The sequence below is a fragment of the Martes martes genome, assembly GCF_963455335.1.
Source record: "Martes martes genome assembly, chromosome: X".
Classification (NCBI taxonomy): Eukaryota; Metazoa; Chordata; class Mammalia; order Carnivora; family Mustelidae; genus Martes; species Martes martes.
Window position 1 is genome coordinate 45,202,897 of NC_137897.1, and position 27,160 is coordinate 45,230,056.

The 27,160-nt window shown below is 42.2% G+C and overlaps 2 protein-coding genes across 2 annotated transcripts in view; one reads left to right on the forward strand and one right to left on the reverse strand.

Annotated features, from left to right (window-relative positions):
• USP51 (ubiquitin specific peptidase 51) overlaps positions 1 to 27,160 on the reverse strand; it is an 85,511-nt gene that overhangs the window by 25,402 nt on the left and 32,949 nt on the right. The window contains exon 2 of the transcript XR_013966304.1: positions 26,615 to 26,725. The gene's annotated coding sequence lies outside the window, so the exon portion shown is untranslated. The remainder of the gene's footprint in view (positions 1 to 26,614; positions 26,726 to 27,160) is intronic.
• On the forward strand, positions 17,011 to 18,415 carry MAGEH1 (MAGE family member H1). Its single transcript, XM_080795888.1, has one exon. It carries the CDS (start codon positions 17,233 to 17,235, stop codon positions 17,890 to 17,892), a length of 660 nt encoding a protein of 219 aa, XP_080652014.1. The 5' UTR covers positions 17,011 to 17,232; the 3' UTR covers positions 17,893 to 18,415.

Consider the following 27,160-nt stretch of genomic DNA (forward strand, 5'->3'; position numbering starts at 1 on the left):
GCATGAAGCATGGAGCAGCAAAACACAACGGCATTACACACACAGCACACACCAGAGACAAGCCCTGAATTGCGATGATTTGGACACTATTTAACTTCTTCTTCATAAAATAATTACTCTCAGTAGCAGGAAACATAATGGACTTTTCTAACATGGAGAACAAGACAGAAACTTAGACAAAATGCCAAGTTGGAGTAATTTAGCCCAAATGAAAAAACAAGATAAGTTCATGGCCTGAGAACTAAATGACACATATAAATAACATAACTGATGGAGAATTTAAAGCAACAATCATAACAATACTATCAGGGCTTGAGAAAGGAATGGAAAAATTCAGAGAACCTCTTAGCACAGAGATAAAAGAGTTATAAAAGAAAGATCAATCAGAAATGAAAAATACAATAACTGAGATTCCAAACAGATTGGATGCAAAAACAAGAGAATAGAATAAGAAGTGGAATGAATGGGTGATATAAAAGACTAAATATGGAAAATAATGAGGAGGAACAAAAGAGACAAAGAATTATGGACCACAAGAATAGTCTTAGAGAACTCAGTGACATCATCAAATGCAATAACATTCATAGTGTAGGAGTCCCAGAAGAGAGAGAAAAGAGGGCAGAACACTTATATGAGGAAATCACAACTGAAATTTTCCCTAATCTGGGGAAGGAAACACACATCCAGATTCAGGAAGCACAAAGAATTCCCATCAAAATCAACAAAACAGGGGGAGACAAGATGGCAGGGAAGTAGGAGGAGGCACCGTTTCAACCTGTACCCTAAAGTGAGCTGATTACCTACTAAAGAACTCCGATCACCCATGAAATCAGCCTGAGATCAGAATTATACATGTCTGGATCTCTATGGGGGCAGAAGATGCCCGTGGGCAGGTAAAGCAGAGTGGGAACGTCAGACTGATATTGGAAGATAAACAAAAGGGGGAGGGAGCCACCAGAGGTGACCCATTGGAAAGTAATACACCAATATGAGAGTGCCCTGCATCTGGGGACCAGCATTAACTTGGAGCCTGGTTGAAAGCACTCAAAAAGAGCAAAGGATTGTGGGGGGAAATTGTGGGAATTGGGGCAGTTAGGAACAGGGGCTTAAGTCCCTGGACCCAGGACATCCACCCCTGGTGCTGAGCCAGAGAGAGTGTGGCGGAGAAACCAGGTCTTGGTCCCTGAGCCACAAGCGTGCCTGAGAATGCGTGGGGTCCGGCTCCCGTGAGGGGCTGGGACCCTCGCCAGCCAGCAGAACAGCGCCGTACTATCAGAGCCTGAGACTCGGGCGCCCCACACCCTCCCCTGAGAGAGGCGCATGCAGTTGCCAGCCAGGTGCTCTCGAACCGGGAAGGACCAGGCACTCCCAGCGCGGGCCAGCGGGAAAATCTCAGCGTGTGATCGCTGCTTGGAACCTCTCTGGCGGTCTGGAGCTGCCCAGACAGCCGCTGCTGGTTTTGGGTACAAGCAGGAGTTCCTGTGTCCCCAGGGACCATGACTCGGAACCTGCTCTGCCAGCGGCTGAGGGGGAACTTAATGTGCTCTGGAGACCCAGAGGGGAACAGACTGAGGCTTCTCTCTGAGAGGGAGGTCAGGGTGCAGTTTGCTTTCCTCTAAATCTCCAAAAAGCATCAAAGGCTGTCAAGGCGAGAGAAAAGAAATGAACAAACATAAAAACCTCCAGAGAACAAAAGCCTGAAAACCGGTTTCCTCAGAGCCCACGTGCTTGAGGGGGGCAGGAGGACTTAACTCAGGGAACATCACCTGAAAACTCACACGGCAGGCCCCTCCCCCAGAAAACGAACCAAGGAAAAAAAAAGACGACAAGAAAACAACCACCACTACTTCATAGATACAACTTTTGTTGATGATTGGTTCCCACTTTTCTGGTTTATTTTTTTTAAATATAGATAATTTTTTAACTTAATTATCATCACAGTGAGATGTCCAGTACATCAAATTCCATAATAACCTTTTAACCTGAACTTTTTGATACATATACCCATGTTTTTCTTTTGCTTTTCTATTTTTTAATTTTTTTTTCAATTTTAGTTTAGTTTAGTTTATTCTTTTTTTATTTTTATTTTTAAATATTCATATAGAGGTAAACTTCAAGGTAATCCCCTTTCCCCAATGAATGCTACCCCTATAGGTAAACCAATTTTTAATCCCCCTTTATCTTAGGAAAGTTGAGTACTTAAACAAAGATATCAAGATACATCCAGGAGGAATCAAAATAATCTTCCTTGCCCACACTGAGAATTTATAACCACTCTCCCATCTTTTTCTTCCACCAGTGTTTCTGTGTATTTGTGTTTGTCCTGATAGTATATAAATCTTATACTTGGGGTTCTTTTTGACTAGGTTCTTCTTCTTCTTCTTCTTCTTCTTTTTTTTTTTTTTTTTGCTTTTATATATATATATTTTTTCTCTTGTCATATACTTTCATCACTCTTTTTGTTTGTCTGTTTTTGTTTGCATACTTCATAAATCTTACCTTGGGGCCCATTTGGGCTGAGCCTTCTCTTTTATCTTCCGTTTTTTTTTCCTGTCTCTCTCTCTCTCTCTCTTTTTCTTTTTCTTTCCTTTTTTCTCTCATTTGGGTGGGGAATCCTGATTGCTCAGAAGCGTTCCAGGGTGCACCTAGACAGAACCATGGTAGATATATCCAGCTACATCTGTTCAGCCATCTCTCACCAAAATGACTAGGAGGAGGAATGCCCAACAGAAGAAAAATACAGAGGATGGGCCTTCTGTAACAGAGCTAATGGCTATCGACATAGACAATATGTCGGAAAGAGAATTCAGGCTAACAATTATCCAGGCAATAGCTAGGTTGGAGAAAGCCATGGATGACCAAACAGAATTGATTAGGGCAGAACTGAAAGCCACCATGGATGATGTTCACAATGCCCTCAATGAGTTCCAATCTAATCTAAATTCTCTAAAAGCTAGGGTAACTGAGACAGAAGATAGAATTAGTGATCTGGAGGACAAACAGATAGAGAGAAAGGATCAGAAGGAAGCCTGGAACAAACAGCTTAGAAGCCACGAAAACAGAATCAGGGAAATAAATGATGCCATGAAACGTTCCAACGTCAGAATTATTGGAATCCCTGAAGGGGAGGAGAAAGAAAGAAGTCTAGAAGATATAGTGGAACAAGTTCTTCATGAAAATTTTCACAATCTCTCAAATGGAACCAGCGTTCATGTACTAGAGGCAGAACGGTCTCCCCTCAAGATTATAGATTCCAAAAAAACATCAAGGCACCTTATAGTAAAATCGAGAAATCATAATTGTGGATACAATCTCTTGAAAGCTGCTAGGACAAAGAGGCTCCTTACATACAGAGGAAAGCCCATCAGAATAACGTCAGACCTTTCCACAGAAACCTGGAAAGCCAGAAAGGGCTGGCAAGATATATTCAGGGCACTAAATGAGAAGAACATGCAGCCAAGAATACTTTATCCAGCAAGACTGACATTCAGAATAGATGAAAAGATAAAGAGTTTCCAAGACCAGCAAGGCTTAAAAGAGTATGTGACCACCAAGCCAACACTGCAGGAAATATTAAGGGGGGTTCTATAAAAGAGGAAAAATCCTAAGAATAGCATTGAACGGAAATATAGAGACAATCTATATTGAAAGACTTCAAAGGTAACACGATGTCAATAAAAACGTATCTCTCAATAATCACTCTCAATGTGAATGGCCTAAATGCACCCATAAAATGACACAGGGTTGCAGATTGGAAAAAACGACAGGACCCATCCATATGTTGTCTACAAGAGACCCATTTTGAACCTAAGGATACATCCAGACTGAAAGTGAAGGGATGGAGAAGCATCTTTCATACCAATGGGCCTCAAAAGAAGGCCAGGGTAGCGATTCTCATATCAGATAAATTAGATTTTCAACTAAAGACTGTAGTCAGAGATACAGAAGGACACTACATCATTCTTAAAGGGACTATCCACCAAGATGATCTAACAATTGTAAATATTTATGCCCCCAATATGGGAGCAGCCAATTACATAAGAAAACTATTAATCAAGATAAAGAGTCATATTGATATGAATACATTAATAGTAGTAGATCTTAACACGCCTCTCTCAGAAATAGACAGATCATCGAAGCAGAAAATCAATAAAGAAACAAGAGCATTGAATGACACATTGGACCAGATAGACCTCATAGATATATACAGAACATTCCACCCTAAAACAACAGAATACTCATTCTTCTCAAGTGCACATGGAACCTTCTCCAGAATAGACCACATACTGGGTCACAAATCAGGGCTCAACTGATACCAAAAGACTGAGATTATTCCCTGCTTGTTCTCAGATCACAATGCTTTGAAACTGGAGCTTTACCACAGGGAAAAGTTTGGAAGGAACTCAAACACCTGGAAGCTAAAGACCACCTTGCTTAAGAATGCTTGGATCAACCAGAGATCAAAGAAGAACTTCAACAATTCATGGAAACCAATGAGAATGAAGATACTTCGATCCAAAACCTATGGGATACAGCAAAGGCGGTCCTAAGGGGGAAATACAGAGCCATCCAAGCCTCCCTCAAAAAAATGAAAAAAAAAAAAAAAAAACAGAATACACCAGCTGTCTCTACACCTTAAAGAACTGGAGAATCAACAACAAATCAAACCAACTCCACACATAAGAAGGGAAGTAATCAAGATTAGAACAGAGATCAATAAGGTAGAAACTAGAGATACAGTAGAAAGTACCAATGAACCTAGAAGCTGGTTTTTTGAAAGAATCAATAAGATCAATAAACCATTGGTCACAAAATCCAAAATAAAAGAGAGAAAGCTCAAATTAATAAAATTATGAATGAAAAGGGAGAGATCACAACTAACACCAAGGAAGTAGAAACAATCATCAGAAGTTATTATCAACAGTTATATGCCAATAAGCTAAGCAACCTAGATGAAATGGATGCATTCCTGGAAAACTATAAACTCCCAAATTTGAACCAGGAAGAAATGGACAACCTGAATAGACCAATATTTAGTAACGAGATTGAAGCAGTGATCAAAAACCTCCCAAAAAACAAGAGCCCAGGACCTGACGGATTCCCTGGGGAATTCTACCAAACTTTCAAAGAAGAAAGAACACCTATTCTTCTGAAGCTGTTTCAAAAAATTGAGGCAGAAGGAAAACTTCCAGACTCTTTTTATGAAGCCAGCATTACCTTGATCCCCAAACCAGGCAAAGACCCCACCAAAAAGGAGAATTTCAGACCAATATCCCTGATGAATATGGATGCTAAGATTCTCAACAAGAGCCTAGCAAACAGGATCCAACAGCACATTAAAAAGATTATCCACCATGACCAGGTGGGATTCATCCCTGGGTTGCAAGGATGGTTCAACATTCGCAAATCAATCAATGTGATAGAACAAATCAATAAGCGAAGACAGAAGAACCAGATGGTCCTCTCAATTGATGCAGAAAAAGCATTTGACAAAATCCAGCATCCGTTCCTGATTAAAACGCTTCAAAGTATAGGGATAGAGGGAACATTCCTGAACTTCGTAAAATCTATCTATGAAAGACCCACAGCAAATATCATCCTCAATGGGAAAGAGCTCGCAGCCTTCCCTCTGAGATCAGGAGCACGACAAGGATGCCCACTCTCACCACTCTTGTTCAACATAGTATTAGAAGTCCTAGCAACAGCAATCAGACAACAAAGAGAAATAAAAGGTATCCAAATTGGCAAGGAAAAAGTCAAAAGCTCTCCCTTCGCAGATGACATGATTCTTTATATGGAAAACCCAAAAGACTCCACCCTAAACTACTAGAACTCATACAGCAATTCAGTAACATGGCAGGATACAAAGTCAATGTACGGAAATCAATGGCTTTCTTATACATTAACAATGAAAATACAGAAAGGCAAATTAGAGAATTGATTCCATTTACTATAGCACCAAGAACAGTAAGATACCTGGGAATAAACCTAACCAAAGAGTAAAGGATCTGTACTTGAGGAACTACAGAACACTCATGAAAGAAATTGAAGAAGACACAAAAAGATGGAAGACCATTCCATGCTCTTGGATCGAAGAATAAGCATTGTTAAAATGCCTATACTGCCTAGAGCAATCTATACTTTTAATGGCATTCCGATCAAAATTCCGCCGGTATTTTTTGGAGCAAATAATCCTAAAATTTGTATGGAATCAGAAGAGACCCCGAATCGCTAAGAAAATGTTGAAAAACAAAAATAAAACTGGTGGCATCACGTTACCTGATTTCAAGCTTTACTACAAAGCTGTGATCACCAAGACAGCACGGTACTGGCATAAAAACAGACACATCGACCAGTGGAACAGATTACAGAGTCCTGATATGGACCCTCAACTCCATGGTCAAGTAATCTTTGACAAAACAGGAAAAAATATCCAGTGGAAAAAAGACAGTCTCTTCAATAAATGGTGCCGGGAAAATTGGACAGCTATATGTAGAAGAATGAAACTCAACCATTCTGCAAAATATAGTTATAAAGAAAAAAAAATCTTAAAAACAGTTAGACAGAAGTCTCATAAAGCTAGTGGTAGATTTCTAAACAGAAATGTGGCAAGTCAGAAAGGAGTGTCATGATATACTCAATGTGATGAATGGAAAACAACTGTAGCCAAGAATATTCTATGTAGCAATGTTATCATTCAGAACAGAAGAGATAAAGAGATTCCCAAACAAAAACTAAAGGAGATCATGACCATTAAATCGTCCCCACAAGAAATATTAATGGAGACTCTTCCAGTGGGAAAGAAAGACCAAAGCAATGAAAACAGGAACAGAGAAAGGAACTGAGAACATCACCATAAACAACAACTCTACAGGTAACACAATAGAACCAAATTAATATCTTTCAATAATCGTTCTGAATGTAAATGGCCTAAGGGCTCCACACAAAACACATAGGGTGCCAGAATGGATAAAAAAGCAAGACCTATCTATATGCTGCTTAAGAGAGACTCATTTTATACCTAAATACTCCTGCAGACTGAAAGTGAGGGAATGGAGAACCATATATCATGCTAATGGACAACACAAGAAAGACAGAGTATCCATACTTCTATCAGACAAACAAGATTTTAAACCAAAATTTGTAACAAGAGATTAAGAAGGTCACTGTATCATAATTAAGGCGTCTATCCCTCAAAAAGATCTAACAATTATAAATATTTACATCCTCAAATTAGGAGCATCCACATATATAAAATGATTAATAGCAAACAAAAAGAAACTCATGAATAATAATACAATAATAGTAGGACACTTTAACACCCTATTTATAGCAATGAACAGATCATCTAAGCAGAAAATCAACAAAGAAAACAATGGCTTTGAATGACACATGGGACCAGATGGACTTAATAGTTCTCTTCAAATCATTTCATTGTAAAGCACCAAAATACTGCCCATAGGGCATTCTCCAGATTAGATCTCATAGTGGGTCATGAATCAGGCCTCAACAAACAAAAAGATTGAGATTATATCATGCATATTTTCAGACCACAATGTTGGATAAATGAAGTTAACCACAGAAAAAAATTGAAAGGCAACCAATAGATGGAGGTTAAAGAATGTCCTACTGAAAAATGAATGGGTCAGCCAGGAAATTAAAGAAAAAAAAATAAAAGTACAAAGAAGCAAATGAAAATGAAGTATATTGCAATATAGGCCTTCCTCAAGAAATAAGAAAAGCATCAAATATACAACCTAACCTTACATGTAAAGGAGCCAGAAAAAGAACAGCAAATAAAACCTAAAGGCACCAGAAGAGGGAAATAATAAGGATTAGAGTAGAAATAAATGTTTTAGTAACAAAACAAAACAAAACAAACAAACAAAATAAAAACAGTAGAACAGATTAATGAAACTAAGAGCTGGTTTTTTGAAAGATTTAATAAAATTGATAAACATCTAGTCAGACTTATCAGAAAGAAAAGAGAAAGGGCTGAAATAAATAAAATAAAAAAGAAAGAGGAGAGATCAAACCAACACCACAGAAATACAAACAATCATGAGCACACTATGAAAAATTACATGCCAACAAACTGGTCCACCTGGAAGAAATGGATAGATTCCTAGAAACATGCAAACTACCAAAACTGAAACAGGAGGAAATGGGAAATTTGAATAAATCCATAACCACCAAAGAAATTGAATCAATAATCAAAAGTCTCCCAACAAACAAAAGTCCAGGGCCACATGGCTTCCCAGGGGAATTCTACCAAAAATTTATGGAAGACTTAATAACTACTCTTCTCAAACTGTTCCAAAAAATAGAAATGGAAGGAAAACTTCCAAAATCCTTCTATGAGGCTAGCATTACCTTGATCCTAAAACCAGACAAAGGTCCCACTGAAAGGAGAATTGCAGGCCAATATCCCTGATGAACATGGATACAAAAATTCTCAACAAAATACTAGCTAAGCAAATCCAACAGTACAGTAAAAGAAATATTCACAATCAAGGGGGATTTATTCCTGAGCTACAGAGTTAGTTCAATATTTGCAAATCAATCAACATGATGCACCATATTAAAAAAAAAAGAATTAGTACCATATGATCATCTCAATAGTTAGAGAAAAACTATTTGACAAAATGCAGTACCCCTTCTTGATAAACCCTCTACAAAGTAGGGTTAGATGGAACTTACTTCAACATCATGAAAACCATATACAAAACAGCAACTGCTAATACCATCCTCATTAAGGAAAAACTGAGAGCTTTTTCTCTATTGTCAGGAAAAGACAGGGATGTCCATTCTCACTATTCCTATTTAACATAATACTGAAAGTCTTAGCCTCAGCGATTAGACAGCAAAAAGAATTAAAAAGGCACCCTAAATGACAAGGAAGAATTCAGACTTTCAATATTTGCAGAGGACATGATTCTCTATGTAGAAAACTCAAAGGATTCTACCAAAAAAAAAAAAAAGTAGATCTAATATATGAATTCAGTGAAGTTGCAAGATTTAAAATCAATGTATAGAAATCTTTTACATTTCTATACAATAATAATGAAGCAGAAGAAAAAGAAATCAAGAAATCTATCCCGCTTACAATTGCACCAAAAACAATAAGATACTTAGGAATAAATCTAACCAAAGAGGTCAAACATCTGTACTCCGAAAACTATAGAATACACATGAAAGAAATTGAAGAGGACATTTAAAAAAAAAGGAAAAATATTCCATGCTCATGGATTGTAAGAAAAAAAACATTGCTAAAATGTCTATACTATCCCCAAGCAATCTACAGGTTTAATGCAATCCCTATCAAAATAACAGCAGCATTTTTCACAGAGATAGAACAAACAATCCTTAAAATTTGTATGAAACCAGAAAAGACCTCAAATAGCTAAAGAACAACTAAAAAAGAAGAGGAAAACTGGACTCATCATGATTCTGGACTTCAAGCTATATTACTAAGCTGTAGTCATCAAGACAGTATGGTACTAGCACAAAGACACACACACACATTGATCACTTGAGGAGAATAGAAAATTTAGAAATGGACCACGACTCTGTGATGAATGAATCTCTGACAAAGCAGGAAGAACATCCAGTGGAAAAAAGACAGTCTCTTCCACAAATAGTGTTCAGAAAACTGGACAGCAACATGCAGAAAAATGAACTTGGAACAGTTTCTTACACCATACAAATATAAAAATATTTTATATAATATATATTTATGTATTTTCATATTTATATATAAATATAAAAAGCACAATAATAAACTCAAAACATGGGCGCCTAGGTGGCTCAGTTAGTTAAGCATCTGCCTTCGACTCAGGTCATGATCCTAGGGTCTGGGATCCAGCCCCATGTGTGGCTCCTTGCTCAGCAGGGAGTCTGCTTCTCCCCCTACCTGCCACTCCCTTTGCTTGTGCTCATTCTATCTCTCTTTCTCTGACAAATAAATAAATAAAATCTTTTAAAAAAGAGATGAAAGACCTAAATATAAGACATGACACCATCAAAATCCTAGAGGAGAAATTAGGCAACAACCGCTTTGACCTCTGCCAGAGCAACTTCATGTTAGACATGTTTCCAATGGCAAGGGGAAGAAAAAAGCAAAAATGAACTATTGGGACCTCATAAAGATAAAAAGCTTTGCATAGCAAAGGAAACAATCAACAAAACTAAAAGACACACACACACACACACACATACACGATTGAACATCACTCAGACATCAAAAAGAGTGAAATGCTGCCATCTGTGACAACATGGATGGAGCTAGAGTGTATTATGCCATGCAAAATAAGTCAGTCAAAGAAGACAAATACCACATGATTTCACTTATATATGTAATTTAAGAAACTAAACAAATGAACATATAGGAAGGGAAGGGAAAAGAAAATAAGATGAAAATTGAGAGGGAGCCAAACATTAGAGACTCTTAACTCTAGTAAACAAACTGAGGGTTGCTGGAGGGGAGGTGTGTGGGGGGATGAGGTAACTGGGCGATGCTCATTAAGGAGGGTACTTGATGTAATGAGCACTGGCTGTAATATACAACTGATGAATCACTAAATTCTATCCCTGAAACTAATAATACACTATATGTTAACTAAATTGAATTTAAATAAAAAAATAAAAAATCACACTGAGATACCACCTCACACCTGTCCAAATGGCTAAAATGAACAAAAGGAAACAACAGATATTGGCTAGATGCTGGGAAGGAGGAACCCTCTTCCACTATTGTTGGGGATGCAAAGTGGTGCAGAGACTATGGAAAACAGTATGGAGATTCCTCAACAAGTTAAAAAATAGAACTCGCCTATGACCCAGCAATTGCGGTACTAAGGTATTTACCCAAAGGGTACAAAAATACAGATTCAAAGGGATGCATGCACCACAATATTTACAGCAGCATTATCAACAATAGCCATTATTATAGAACAATAGCCAAACTATGGAACAATAGCCAAACTATGGAAACAGCCCATATGTCCACTGACTGACGAATGGATAAAGAAGAGGTGGTATATACAATGGAATATTATTCAGCCACCAAAAAGAATGTAACGTTGCCATTTGTGGGATGTGGGTGGAGCTAGAGTGTATTATGCCATGTGAAATAAGTCAGTCAGAGAGACAAATACCACATGATTTCACTCATATGTGGAACTTAGAGATGAACTGAGATGAACATGTGGAACTTAAGAAACAAGATGAACATGTGGGAAGGAAGAAAAAAGAGAGAGAGGGATGCAAACCATAAGAGACTCTTAAGGATAGAGAAGAAACTGAGGGTTGATGGATCTAGGTGGGTGGGGGATGGGATAAATGAGTGAGGTGTATTAAGGAGGTCACTTGGGATGATTAGCACTGGGCATTATATGTAAATCATGAATCACTAAATTCTATTCCTGAAACTCCAATATTACACTATGTGCTAACTAACTAGAATTTAAATAAAAATTTGAAGGAAAAAAACTACTGAATTCATGATAGTGGGGCCCCACTGAGGAAGAAAGAGCCATGTGGGTCTGGGAAGAGGTAAACAGAGGGTTTTCATTATCTGTAATGTAAAGGATAGGCCAAAATAGGACATAATTTTTAAATTTGGGATAGTGGGGCATGGGTTCTACAAGTGTTTGCAACATTAATCTTTATCCATGTCCCTATGCTTGAGATTAATTTGCAGTAAAGATATTTCTTCCTAAAACCCAGCCAATAAACCCAAAAGAAATCACATGATTTTTGTTTCACTATGGTAGGAGTATAGACTTCTTTGAAAGACCTTAATTCTTAAAAATTGTAAAATAAGTCCATACCTGCACTGTGAAATGACTCAAAGGAATCATTAGTAGGCCAGAAATAGCAAGGAGTCCCTTAGTGAGGGAGAGCAGGTGGGGTCTGACTCACTTGTTTGAGTAAGTCATGGCCCACAATCTGTACAAGAGTCATTGCAAATGGAGGTACTGGCCCAAGAGTACTCTGTGCCCTGGGGAGGTGCTGGTTGGCACCAGAACAGTGCCCACAGGCAACTAAAAGTTGAATTAGTGTACAGCAACAAGAGTCGCATGGAATAACCCCAGCATTTCCCTAACTAGCTTGCCCCCAGTACTTACCACCAGGGGGTCGCTATAGCAATGTCTGCCCAAGTGAAAGCAATGCCAATGGATGCTTGGGGACACAGCCAGGACAATGCCTGGGGTGGAAGAACAGTGTAAAAGACCCACAAGAATTGCTGTCAATGTATCCAGATGAACATATTGCACACCAGTCCCTTCCAGTATTTTCACTGAAAATATGGCAATAGAATAAATTCACCTCAACAGTAGCTCTTATTTGTTAGATATTTCCTATGAATGAGATACACATATGTTCTGTGTATTGCTTTCCTTCTGCTGATATAATAAGCTATCACAAATTTAGTGGCTGAAAAAAAAAACACAAATTTACAATTTTGCAGTTCTGGAGGTCAAAAGTGTAAAATGTATCTGCAGATCTGTGTTCCTCCTGGAGGTTCTAGGAGAGGATCCACTTCTTTGTCTTTTCTAGCCTTTAGAGGACTCCTACATCCCTTGGCTCATACTCCCTTCCTCAATCTACAAAGCCAGCAGTGTAGCATCTTTGATCTCTGCTTCCATCCTTAGAGGTTTCACTGACTCTAATTCTAATGTATCCTTCATATAAAGGAGGACTCTTGCATTTACCTTGAGCCCATCCAGATATTCCAGGATAATCTCCCCATCCAAAGACCCTTAACTTTTTAAAAAAATTTCTTTTCAGTGTTCCAGAATTCATTGTTTATGCACCACACCCAGTGCTCCGGGCAATACGTGCCCTCCATAATAACCACCGCCAAGCTCACTGAACCCCCCACCCCCCCTCCCCTCCCAAACCCTCAGTTTGTTTCTCAGGGTCCACAGTCTCTCATGGTTTATCTCCCCTCCAATTTCCCCCAACTCCCTTCTCCTCTCCATCTCCCATGTCCTCCACGTTAGTCCTTATGCTTCACAGATAAACGAAACTGTATGATAATTGACTCTTTCTGCTTGACTTATTTCACATAGCATAATCTATTCTAGTCCCACCCATTTTGATACAAAAGTTGGGTATTCATCCTTCCTGATGGAGGCATAATACTCCATAGTATATATGGACCACATCATCCTGATCCATTTGTCCGCTGAAGGGCATCTTGGTTCTTTCCACAGTTTGGCGACTGTGGCCATTGCTGCTATGAACATTGGGGAACAGATGGCCCTTCTTTTCACTACATCTGTATCTTTAGGGTAAATACCCAATAGTGCAATTGCAGGGTCATAGGGAAGTTCTATTTTTTTATATCTTAAGGAATCTCCACACAGTTTTCCAAAGTGGCTGTACCAACTGGAATTCCCACCAACAGTGTAAGAGGGTTCCCATTTCTCCACATCCTCTCCAACACATGTTGTTTACTGTCTTGTTAATTTTGGCCATTCTAACTAGTGTAAGGTGGTATCTCAATGTGGTTTTGATTTGAATCTCCCTGATGGCTAATGATGATGAACATTTCTTCATGTGTCTGTTAGCCATTTGTATGTCTACTTTGGAGAAGTGTTTGTTCATGCCTTCTGCCCATTTTTTGATGTGATTATCTATTTTGTGTGTGTTGAGTTTGAGGCATTCTTTATAAATCTTGGATATTAGCCCTTTATCTGTAGTGTCATTTGCAAATATCTTCTTCCATTCCATGGGTTGCCTCTTTGTTTTATTGACTCAAAGATCCTTAACTTAATCACATCTGCAGAGTTACCTTTTGCCATATAAGGTAACATATTCACGGTTCTAGGGATAGGGATGTGGACATCTTTGGAGTCTGGGGAGAATTTTTCAGCTTACCCCATCTTGTATGAGTTATTTCCCTCTAATATTTACAACACCACTGTGACATACCCATTTGCAGATGGAGAAACTAAGGCTTAGAAAGCTTAAGTAACATGCTGGACTTGACACAGCTTGGAAGGGGCAGGGCCAAGCATGGAAAACCTGGTAATGTGACTAAGGATCTCTGCTTTGCTCTTCCCCGTATCTGTCCCTTTTCTTATCTCTTTTCCTTCTGCTCCTATTCTAAGAATACTCCCTTCCATCCTAAGCCCTCTTGAACTACTAAAACACACTCAACTGAAGCAGTTGCAAGTTGTGTGATGGCAGAAGCCAAGGATTGGAAATCTGAAGATGCGGGCCCAAATACTGACGTTCACCAGCAATGCTATGGTTGTGGGCAAGAGAGCTAACCTTTCTCTAGCTTCATTGGTAATTGAGGTTCTTGTAAAGATTTCAGTTTGGAGGTGGTTTAGGCACATAGTCTACCACAACGAGGTTAGCTTCCCTCCTCTCTTTGTACTTGTAGTGACTCACAAGTGAGTTGCCCTTCCTTTGTCATGTGCTATTTACTACAAACAAACCTGTAGTCCACAATATCCCAAGACATGGTTTAATTATTTCCTTCTGTTAAAACCATGCCTGGTGATATTCTGGCTATGTAATACACTCTGTTTATTGACTAACAAATTCTGTGGCCTGTCTTACATAAATGTGATTTCTGTTAAGCTTTTGTAAATACTGAATGCACCTCACAGACTAAACCCTGTTCCTGAATACTCCTTTGAGGAAACTGGTTGGAAGCCACAGCCCTAGCTTATACGTTGCTTCAGGTAGGGTCTGATCTACCAGGGTGCTATGGGGAGCTGCCCTGTCCTTGTTGTGGAGTGGAGCAAAGGTTCACTCAGATGAAGCCCAAGACAGAGAAATGCCCCTCCTCCTCTGGTTGGTAGGCAGAAGGCAATGCAGCAGTAAACATACGCTGCCCCAAATTAGTTTATGGCCAGGCCTACCCAACAGGAAGCCTTGGTAGGCTCTGGGTATAAAGAAAGTTTCAGAGAGAAAGTGACTATTGGGGAGATAATTAATTTGCTGGTTATATTCCCATAAAATCCCATCAGAATGGAGACACTATTTGAAAAAAACACAGGTGATTTTGCAATCCTCTAGGCAGATTCATAAACAGCAAACATAAAACAAACAAAAGAGAAAAGAAAAAAACCCTGAACTCAGAGGAACCTGCTTTCATCTAGGGTCACTGGCATGTACTGTTGGATATCCAGAGAGCCTGACAACAGCCTGGCAGACAAGGCTGGAGAGATTAGCCTTTTCCTGTTTGCACAGAGAACAAATCATGGGACAAAGATGGTAGGTGAACTCATCAAAGTCAAAGAGCTTATAAGCAACACAGGCTGAGCCAGAAGTCATGTTCCTAGGTTTGAGTTCAATGCTTGTTACTCTACACCAGGCAACCCCTTTCTACACATGTCCAGAAGACTGGGCCTCGTTAGGTGCAATTCAGCTGGCAATTCTGCTTTCTAAATGGGACGCACTGCCCCACCCCGGCACTTACTCACTAGGTGTAGCCATATCCTGTTCCACGAACTCCATCGAGGTCTGGGGTACGTCAAGAGGCTAAACAGGGCCCCTTCCCTCAATGGGATTACAATACAAGGTTCTGTCAAGCAAGCATATAATCCCTTCCAGACAAAAAGGTATAAAGTATTTGCTTGCTTTTAACATGTTTGGCTAAACACATGTGCAGAATCTTTTCCATCATGTATTCCTTCAACACGCATTTATTAAATGCCACTCTCACATGCTGCTTGAAACACCTGAGAGGCAAAGGCTGTGCTTCCTTTGTGATAAGTGCTTTTCATTTGTTATCTCATTTAATTCTCACAACCCTAAAGGATAGCACTTAATTAACCACACATTATAGATGAAGAAACAAAGGCTCAGAGAGGTGAAGTGCCTTATGCAAAATAGTATCTTTGGAATGACATAAGAAAGATACAGAGTGCTTGATATAGAAACTCCTCCCTCAGGGGAATGAACATGGACTCACTATTCATCCAGCAAGACAAGCTTCAGGGAGGAAGAGGCTGTGAGTAGGCAGATGGAATTTAGATAGTTGGGGACGAGAGGAAAAGCAGTTCAGACAGAGGAACCAGTGAGCAAAGACCCAGAGTGGATAAAGTTCAGAGTATGTTCCAAATTACATCTGGATTACCAGATGAATGAAAGAACCAAAAATAAATTGGGCATTCAGGTAGACTGGAGCCTAGAACCTCAGAGCCAACCTGCACTTCCACCACCCTCTCCCCACACCCCTCTTCTACCCAATCAGTCCCTAAAGCTTGTCCATGACCACCCTTAAAATGCCTTTCTGCCTCCCCATCCCCATGGCAACTGCCTTAAGGCTCACTTTCTTTTCCTCTCGCTTCTTATTCCAATTGCTTCCTAAGTGACCTGCCAGAGAACAGTCTGTACAGCCTCTGTGAACCTCTGCAAATGCAAGCCTGATCCAGTCAGTGCCCTGCTTAAAAATCCTGTGAATAGAACATTTTAAAGGTTCTGCACCTCTTGCACATTGTTCACTGCTTTTGCAGTCCCACCTCCCCTCATCACCCAGCAATTCAGCCCTAAGCAGCTTATCTGGGTGCTAGATGAGTCCACGAATCAATTAGTATACACATATACTATTTCTGAGAACAAGGATGGTGAATTAATGTGCCTTGTAAGCCAAGACAGGAAAGGATAACTGACACCACTGGTACCTCCAGAAACACACTCAACTCCATTCCCCCACACCTTCCCCCACAATCCCTTGACACACGTACATGTACATCTAGCATTCTGTGAGAATGTATTAGAGACACATTCCTTCCCAATACCCGCAAGCAAATATTGTATCAAACTGAAAAACACAGAAATCTTATGCTATTCATTTTTCCCATGTGTTCACCTGCCCTTGCCAATCTCTAGCTGTTCTCTCTGCCCTAATCCCACCCCTGCTTTGTAGAGCTTTTTTTCTTATCTGACAGCGGAAATTTGGGTGGAGGAGACGCCCACTTCCTCTTTGGAGTTCCGAGTACGTGGCAGAAAAGGCGGAGTCAGCCCTGCAGAGGATTTGCGCGCGCTTGCGACGGGAGCGAGTACAGATGGCGGTGGCTTATGCGTTTCAGCCTCACTGGGAGTGAGCTCTCTCGCTGAGAACGTCTGGTTTGTTACTACAGAAACTACTGACATTGCTGGCTTCAGTGACAGCCGCTTCTTAGGATAGAGGTAGTTGCTTTCTGCAGAAGTTGCAGGCTTCTTTCCCTAGAATCGCAATAGGCTCACGCGCCCATAGTAGGAGACATGCCTCGGGGTCGGAAGAGTCGGCGCCGCCGCAACGCAAGGGCCGCGGAAGAGAACCGCAATAACCGTAAGATCCAGGCCTCAGAGGCTTCTGAGACGCCGATGGCCTCTTCTCTGGCCCCAAGTACCCCAGAGGACGACCTGAGTGGCCCTGAGGAAGATCCTAGCACTCCGGAGGAGGCCTCCACCACCCCCGAGGAAGCCTCCAGCACTGCTCAAGTGCAAAAGCCCTCGGTAGCCCGGAGCAAATTTCAAGGCACCAAGAAAAGTCTCCTGATGTCCATATTAGCCCTCATCTTCATCATGGGCAACAGCGCCAAGGAGGCCCTGGTCTGGAAAGTGCTTGGGAAGTTGGGGATGCAGCCTGGCCGGCAGCACAGCATCTTTGGAGATCCAAAGAAGGTCGTCACAGAGGAGTTTGTGCGCAGAGGGTACCTGATTTATAAGCCGGTGCCGCGGAGCAGTCCCATGGAGTATGAGTTCTTCTGGGGACCTAGAGCACACGTGGAATCCAGCAAGCTGAAAGTCATGCATTTTGTGGCAAGGGTGCGTAACCGATCCTCCAAGGACTGGCCATGTAATTATGATTGGGATTCCGAGGATGATGCAGAAGTTGAGGCTATCCTCAATTCAGGTGCTAGGGGTTACAACGCACCTTAGGGAAATCTGGGGCAGACCCTTGAGGAGGGTCGGAAACATCAAATGTACCCCAAGAAGTAGATTAGCTGGGTTCTGAGTTGAATATGATGGGAAAGGGGGGCATTTGGTAGTTGTGATCAGTGCTAACTGTTTAACTGCAATATAGAGCGTTTGCTCTGGATATTGTATGACTGTATACATTTTAATATAGTGCTGATTAAGGTCAAATTCTGATTAAAATATGAGTGCAGAAAAGATATTTTTTTCTTTTTTCTGTCACTGAGATTTAGTGTAACAGTTTTGCTAACGTTGTAAAATGAGTCCATCTTAGTCTGTGATCTGATGCATATTTTATATCATTGAAATAGGCTATTCTTGAAAGTTTGAAATAGCCAGTAATGAGAGAGAAGGATGGGGAGTTCTTTTATGTCTGACATTTCTGAAACCTTTGTTTCTCCTGTTGTGTAAAGAAAACTGACAACTACTGTGACTTTACTTACTCTGCCATATAAGAAAGAAAAAAATAAAAGCATAATGACAAGGACACCTTGTTCATTTTTTGACCACCAGTTATGTGTGAGGCATCAGTCTAGGTTCCAGGGATACTCCATGGCACACAGCCCTCAGTTCTAGATTACACAGGAGAGACAAATATGTAAACTGGCAGTGTGGTAAACACTGTAACAGGGAGTGAGTATGGCATGCCATGAAAATGTAGAAACACTTATGTGACCTGTCTTGAGGGTGGGATGGGAAAGAGGGGACATCACAGGATTCTATGGGAACCCAAGAGATGCTTAAACAAGTTTGGGGGAATTTGGAAAGGGGCAGCAAAGCATTCTGTGAAAATACTGTGTATCGGGTATTTTTGGATACCTAACCCAGCTTGGAGGCAGGGGGCATTGGCAAAGGGAAGGGATATCACGGGGTACTGTAGAAATAGAAAGTACACTTAAATCAGCTTGAGAGGAGGGCAGGGTTGAGAGGGGTGGTTGCAGGAAAAAGAACATTGTGGGGTACTACAGAAATTAAAGAGATGGGACTGTCAGAAAATTCTTGGTGAGATGACAACCTGAGGTCTGAAAATACTATTGAAGATGGAGAAGGGAGTAACTATGGAGGCACTAAAGGCAGTGTGGACATTAGGGAAAAAACAAATTCTCCACTGAACGATTAGGGTTATGTCAAGGGGAAAGTCGAGAAGAAGAAATAAGGTGCGGAAGAGGTGAGCAGAAGCTGGAGCCTCAAAGGGTGGGAGCTATGGCTGATTTTAATGAGAACAAAGATGGTTAATAATAATGAGGATCCTGGAATAATAATTTTAAAAGGCAAACAAGCAGAGCCTCTTGGGTAAGTCAGAGAGAAGACTCGACCTGTGACAATTCTGGAAGGTAACCCGGCACTCTCAGACACTACAGTTTGTTAAGGTGTGCCCGTTGTTTTAAAAGTGTGTGTGTGTGGAGGGGGAGTTGTATGCATTTTGGGGTGAGAGGGGAGCAGAGTTAGCACTTTGACTCTCTCCTTCAGCCAGAGTAGAGAGTCCAGAGGGCTACCTGGCATGGTGGCCCATGGTGCACCAAGCATGTGGTATCAGGTTTCCGTCCACCTCCAGGAGCTTTCACACTTTCTCACTTCACTGTACCAAGGAGCTCAATGCTCTTCCAATCTATTCTATCACCAGGGAGTTCTGAATCCTCTACCTCACGCTGCAGCAAGTCTGGAGATTGTAGGAGTCATCCTTCACATTCTTTTCAGCTACAGGCAAAGAACATGGATAAGATGTTCTGGCCACCCCCAAAACCTACCACATTTACCCTTAGAGCTAAACACTGTGTGAACTAAGTCCTCTAATAGGGAACCCCAAGGAGAGGTGCCTCATCTAGCTTTGTGGGGCTCAGAGGGAGCAGCTATCACACAGAAAAGAGTGGCCAGGGTACCCTCTTTCTTTTGCCTCCAGTCAGTCTTATCTTGTTTCCAGCTGTGTACAAGGTAAAGTCACTGGAGCCCGGGTCCCATAGGACCTGGGACCCGCAGGGACCCACAGACATCCCTGGGCCCAGGGACCCATAGACATCAGCCTGCAGACACAGGAGGCTTCAAACAAACGTGGGAACTATGACACCTCAGCAGCTCCAAATTCATTCAGCAAATAAGAAAAGAGTGAGAACATTCTATGATTCAGGCAGTGTGACAGAAACTGGGGCTGCAGAAAATGAAAAGGCATGATTCTGGCCCCAGAGGAGCCCTGTTTGTCAATGCCACATCCAGAGGTAGATAAGGTGTGAATCTGAGGTTCGGATTACTAAGTGACTTTCCTGTCTAGAGCCACAAGGGTGGCAAGTGACAGATCCTGGACAAGACCCCACATCTGGCCCCTGCAAATCCAGAGTGCTTTTCCATAGACCACCCTGCTGTCCATGTCTGCTTGCCAGTGCACTCACAAGGTCTCTGTCTTCAAAGGAAACACGTAAAGCCCATGGGACAGGTCTCAGTAACCCCAACTGCAGCCTTGAATCCTTTGGGGAAGGAGGAAGGAAGAAAAGGGGCTCATACAATTCAGTCAGCTAGTAAGTGGGAGAGACTGCAGAGCAAAGATTATTGAGAATCTCCTCTATACCAGGGGCTTGCCACATATTACCTCTGCCAGGTCAGTAAGATTACCCCTGTTTCACAGGAAGCTCCAGCTAGCTCAGGGGAAGAAATAATGTCCTTCTAAAACCTGTCTGAGTCTATGGTTTCTTTGGCTCTGGTGGGGAATAATCATCCAATTGTCTAAACTGCTTGTTTGCACTTGTGGGCCAAGAAGCTCAATTCAGTCAGAGAACCAGTAGTACCCAGTATAGAGTGGGAGTATACTGCAAGCTGCACTGTAGAAGAGATGACTGCTGGAATCCTGAAGGCCTCAGGCAGGAGGCTCCACAGGGAGGCACAGAGGCTTGGGTGACCTGCCTTAGCCCAGCAAGGAAGCAATTAATGACCCAGACTCATTCCTCCCTTGGCCTGGAGGTTTAGTGTATCTCCCACCCCTTTGCACCCCCCAACACCACACTACATTGGTACTGCAAAGAGTTAATCTTCATTTGATTAGGCAAAAGCTGAGCAAGGGTGGGATTTCCGGTGGCTGTGAGAAGAATGACAGGGCCAAGAGAGAGGCAGGAAAAGGAGCTTCTGGAAGGTGGTGAGAAAAAGAGAATATTCATTGTTTCATTTACATAAATTCTTTGAGCTTTGAGCAGTATCCAGAGGGGACACAAGCTGGGAACCTCTTGCCGTGTAAGTCAGCAACCTAAGCTGGCCCTATCCCCGAAGAGGTTCCACACAGGGAGTGGAAAAGCTGCAGTTTCAGTTGCCAGAATGCCTCTGAAGTAGATTGAGTTTCTGGGTCCTAGAATACTCCAGTTGTTTAGGGGACTCAGGAATAGAGAGCTCAAAAGTCCCTAGTGCTTAGCAAGAGTGGCAGCTGCCATTTCCTGAGTGCCTAAATCGTGCCAGGCACTTTGATGTTTGTTTTCATACATTGTCTCTAATGTTTGCAACAGACCAGCAAGGTAGGCACCACCAGGCCAAGTTTATGGAGGAGGAAACTCAGGGTCAGATATCAGAAGCAAGTTGCTAGGACCACCCGGTTGGCCAGTGACAGCCTTGGACATGAAGCCAGGGCCAGGGCCAAGCAAGTCTGAAGCCCACACTACTATAGTAAAACAACAGACTGCATCACCAGGGCACCTGGGGCTCCACCCAGCCTTGGGGAAGTCCTCTGTCTTCAACCTCCACCACAACCCAGGGTAAAAGTGAGAAGGAGCATGCTGGGGTGGGGTGAGGAGGCATGGGAAAATAAGGTTAATAAGCCATTTGGGGATTAGCTGTGGATATTCCTTTACTCTGAATTATTGTGGCCCCAATTGCTAGGCATCTTTCAAGGGCTGCTGTGTGTAGAATGAATATTTCCTTCCAAGACAAAGGTATCCTTTTCCATCACAATACATTGCTCAGAAACATCCCACCCTGAGCATGCCATCAGTCCTCAGATTCCCAGGTCCTGGTTATCACACAGTGAACCAACCAAACTGCAACCTTTCTGGGCCTGCAATATTGCTGGCTGATGCTGTTTCCAATCCAGAAGATACGATGGGTCACCGGAACTCTACCTTGAGCAGATTAGAGTGCCTGGGATAAGATACAAGCAGCAAGCAGTTGGCTATCTGCCCATGCAAGAAGACAGGCTGGTCGGTGAGTGAGTCTTCCTTGAGACCAGTGTTGTGGCCATGGCCCCAGCAGTCAGGTGAAGAGCAGACCACGGACATGGTGAAAGACATGAAAGATATGGATTCTGCCTGGGTTCGCATTCACCTCGTGAGGTGGGTAGGGGCCAGGATCCCTCTGTCTCCTTCCTTTGGCAGAAGCAAAGAATTCCAGTGTTCTGAAGGAAATTATTTTGAAAGCAGTGGTGGTGGTGGAGAAGGGTGAGTGCTATGAAGATGTACTGAGACCTATATACAGGTTACTCCAGGGCTTGTGAGACATGAAACCGTTAAACATCAAAGAGCTAATGCAGTTTCTTTGAAAATCTGTGTGAGGAGCTTGCACAAAGGAAGGTGTCAACTCAGTCAAAGCTGTATAGAAGAATAGCTCTGGAACAATCCAGGGCTTGCAGAACAGATTTTGGGAGGGAAAGTAGACTCTAGGTTTGTACTGCTCATCACTTAACAGACATAAAGCTCATACAGGGTGGTTTGGAGGGGAGGGTACAGCCCATAAACTGCTGGTGAAAATCAGGCCCAGTTCTTGCCTGGTCAACCTCTGCCTCAGTTCCTTGTGACAAATGACACCCTTGCAGATGTTATCTCAAAGCGGGCAACGTATGAGAAGTGCCTGAAACCCCTCCTGTAACTATGACCAAGGAGGCCCTTGGATTCATTCTCAGCCTTTAAAGTTTCAAAAATAACCAGGCCTGTGTTATAATGGATGTTGTGATTGTCTAACAATTCATCCATTTGCTCATTCGACACGCATTTACAAAGGTCTGTTTGTGCTAGTCACAGTTCCAGTCACCTGGGATACATATATGAACAAATCACAAGCTCTTTTGAGGAAAAAAAAAACGAAACAGAAAATAAAAGGTAAACCTTTTAAATAACAAATTAGGCAGTACCTAAGAAGGTGGTACTTACTCTTGTTGGCAGGGGTGTGTGTGGGGGGGGAGTTGTAAGCTCACACAGAACAAGGTAAAGGTGGATTAGAAATGTCAGGAAAGAAAGGGATCATTAAATTCTCCTAAAGGGTAGGCAGGGTGGAAAGAAATGAAAAAGTTGGGGGTGTCCACCTTGCTGATATATAAAGGAAGTATTGTTCCAGCAGAAGGACCAGTTAGTGCAAAGGCTCCAAAGCCCAGGAGTGTTTAAGCACATTTGAGGAAGGGTGGACAGGCCAGTGTGGCTGCTGTGGAATGAGCAAAAAGGACAAGAGTTGGATATGAGGTCAGAGATTAATAGAATCCCACATTATGTGGGGGCTAGTAGGCCATTTTAAGGTACTTGGCTCTTGTTTGCAGTAGAATGTGGCGGGGGGGCGCAGAGGACAGGGATGGTGAGGGGGGACTGAGCAGAGGAGTGGCACAATCTCACTTATCTTTTGACTACTTACTATGTTAAGAATAGAGTGAAAACAGGCAAGGGTGGGAGCAGGAACACCTGGTAAGAAGCTATTGCTGAAAGTCAGGCTAGAGATGATGGTGGTTTGGATCATCTACAGGTAACAGTAGATACGGTGGCAGCTGCTCAGCTTCTGAATACATTTTGAGGTTGATCTAACAGAATTCCTGATGGTTTGGATGTGGAGTGTCAGAGACGAAGGAGTCAACGCTGACTCCAGGGTTTGGGGTGGGGTTGTTTTGCTTTGAGTTTTTTTTTTTTGGGGGGGAGTGTTTTGTTTTTGTTTTTGTTTGTTTGTTTGTTTGTTTTTCCTGAGCAAGGAGTGGATGGAATGGCTGTCAACTGATAACTGGCTGTAGCTGGAACAGGTTTTATAGTTGGAGGAGAGGATCAGGTATTCAGATCTGGACATGTCGAATTAAGATGTCTCTTTGACACTCAATGTGAATTGAATAGGCAGTTGTATAGAATTCGGTTGTATAGAAGTCAGGAATTTGGCTGAAAAGTTGTGCCTAACATGTACAGAAGGCATTTAAAAGCCGTGACACTATATGAGTTCAGTTAGGGAGTGAGTGCACGTAAGGAAAAGCAGAAGATCATGGACAGAGACCTGTACCATAAAGGGATCAGGGGGAAGAGGAGACGCTGACTGAGAAGGCTAAGAAGTTCCACCAGTGCTGTAGACCAAGAATGTAGTGTCCCAGGAGCCACGTGAAGCAAAGTATATGAAGGGAGAGTCAGTGGTCCACTATGCTCAAAGTGCTGACACCAGATGAGATAAGAGAAGTGAGAATTGACCGTTGGAGTTAGCAATGCATAGGCCTCTGGTGACCTTGATGAGAGCAGCTTCACTGGAAGGGTTGGGTGGTAGGGCCTGCTTTGGACGGGTTTAAGAGAGAATGGGAGGTGCTGCAAAGGAGCACAAAGAAATTGGCCAGCATCTGGTGGGGGAAGAGAGAGTCAAGAAAAGAATTACTTCAGATGGGAGAAATAGTATTGTGCTGAAGGGAAGTATGCAGCAGGGAGGAGGGGAAATCAACAGCACAGGGAGGCAGACAGAATTGCTGGAGCAGTAACTTTGAGTAGGCAGGAGGGCACTTGGACCTAGCAAAAAGAGCAGGACTAGAACATGCACAAGGAGTTGCAAATCATGTAGTTACCAGATTGGGTATGGGTCAGCTACACTTGCTGCCCCCACTGAACTCCTCTAGCTGAAGTCAGGCACCTGCCTATTTGTTGAGCCTCCATGTCTGCTGAGCATCTATTACGTACCAGGCATACTTCAGAGCACCTTAGTAACATTTAATACTCCAAACAACTCAATATTGCGGGTTATATTGTGATCCCCATTTTATAAGCTAGAGATGTGCTGCAGAAGCTGTTCAGATGGATTGGCCAAGGGTACTCAGCAAACAACTGGGGGAGTAAAGTTTTGACCCCAAGCAGTCTGACTCTCAAGGCAGTCTTATAACCATAGGCCCAACCCTGCTGGCAAGTCAGAGTGTGGAAGTACTCTTGCTTCCTCTTACATTGTTATGAAGCCTCCCCACCGAAAAAATCACAGTTACTTGGAATGACCACCTGAGAGCCACAGTCTGTACGTGTGAGCACTTGCCTCAGTTTCCTATATGACACAGCTGGAGCTCTATTCAGCGCTGGAGGTACATTCTAAGCATGGGGCTGAGTAGCAGAGCCCCTGTGATCTTGACTTGCTTAAACCAGAATCCTCCTCTGAAGGCTGGCCCAGCTCCAAGTGGAACAGACACCCCAGAACCACAGAACTCACCTCTCCTTGACTTTAGAACATCCTTACCACCTGAAGATCTGTTTTATGACCAAGCCAGAATAGCAGCTCTCTGGGGACCTTGACAACTCTGAACAAACTAAAAGGCCACTGTGTCATTCAGAATACTATCCTTTGGTCACACACACACACGTACACACACACCATCTGTTTGTTCTTGGTTGGGCTTCCTTCAGTTGGCTTCATTCTGAAGTCTTCCTACTCCTCACTAAACTTGTCTAGTAAACAATCCCATCTGATATGACCCCAAGGAATGAGCTTCACAGTGAGGCGAAACCTTATCTGTAGAGTAAGCCCGAGACTAGATAAAACTTTCACAGGATTGGGTCTCAGGTCACAGGGTCTGAGCCTATCCCGGGAAAAGAATAATCGTATGGCTAAACTAAGCCATTGAGAATGAATCCAAACTCCACGAGAAAAAAAGAACAGAGGAAGAGAGGGTACTGGGGCCATCAGAGACCCAGATTTGGAGGGCGGCTAATTTTATAGATGAGTTCCTTCAAGGCACACACACACGCTCCAAGAGCCCTGACCCAGAAATGGCAATCAAGGCCTTGAAGGCACCCAGTTCTCTGCAAATGGACATTTTGTATTGTTTTACGCTGTTTTCCTGACAAACACTGCTTCAGTTAACATGCTTGAAACTGTATCCTTCTTTTCAGAGACAAGCTTCTCCAAGATGTCTCCCATCCCTGCTGCAGGGATTGCCGTAAAGACTGCCATTGAGCTGATCCTCAGGCATCACTGGCCCATGTTGGGGGTGGAGTGGGGGAGAGCAGCCACCAGGGTTAGGTAATCAACATTTCTGAAGTCCTAGTAAGATAAACAAGTGCTGGACACCAATGGATCAACAGCTGAGGTAAACTATGCAAGGCCAGTGGAAACATGCTGGCCCCAAACCCAAGGTTTCTACTTGGGGACCTAGTTGAAGTTATCTATCTTGTATCAGCCTCCATGTACATCACCAAAAACACAAACAATGCCTCTTGCTTTATAGACATGCTGTGGAAAATAAATCACCTGATGATCTTCACAAAACTCCTAGACTGCTGCTTCTCAGACTGTCCGTGGTGAAGGATGAGTATTTTCTTTTACCCCAAGTCAGTCACTCATGGATCAATACATTTGTATAACACAAGGAAAGTAAGTTAATAGAAAGAAGAAAAATAGCAAAGACACACAAAATACAAGCCCTGATTTTTGTTAACATCATAGAGACTCTTGCCATCATAAATGCAATGATGCTATAAGAACTTTCTAAACATGTACTCTCAAATTATGTACTTACCACAGATCGGTAACACACTTTTGCAAAGCAGCAAGCGTCCACGGACTGCACGTTCATCCCTTCAGTTGTGGCACAGTGCCTGGCCCATCAGAGACATCCAATCAGTGGTTGCTATGGCAAGGGAATTATTACAAAATATGGTCCTTATCATGAAGGAGATTAAATAACAAGAAATCACAAGTAAAAAGAAGAAGAAATACCAAGTGATTCGATTGCTGACGGAGTGTCAAGAGAGTTGTTTGCCCAAGAAGGAGTACAGGAGTTCAAAAAGAAGATATCTCAGTGGTCAAGACTTCGCTGGGCCTTGACGGTCAAGGAAGGATGGAACTTACTTTGTAGCTTTTTGTATTTTATGATTGTAGGAAAGCTGCAGGCTCATTGCACACATTTCTGCCAGTCCTGAAGGTATCAAGAGTTTGGGAAATATTTAGCTTTAACCCCACCACCCAGAAGTTACCTGTGCTAACATTTGTGGGTATACTTTCAATGCATAGTCAGGAAGATGATACTGATGATAATAATAATGAATAGGATAAAAATTCTAAC

Excerpts from the sequence above, each read along its gene's own strand:
- MAGEH1 (XM_080795888.1), top strand. The coding sequence starts at position 17,233 with ATGCCTCGGGGTCGGAAGAGTCGGCGCCGCCGCAACGCAAGGGCCGCG.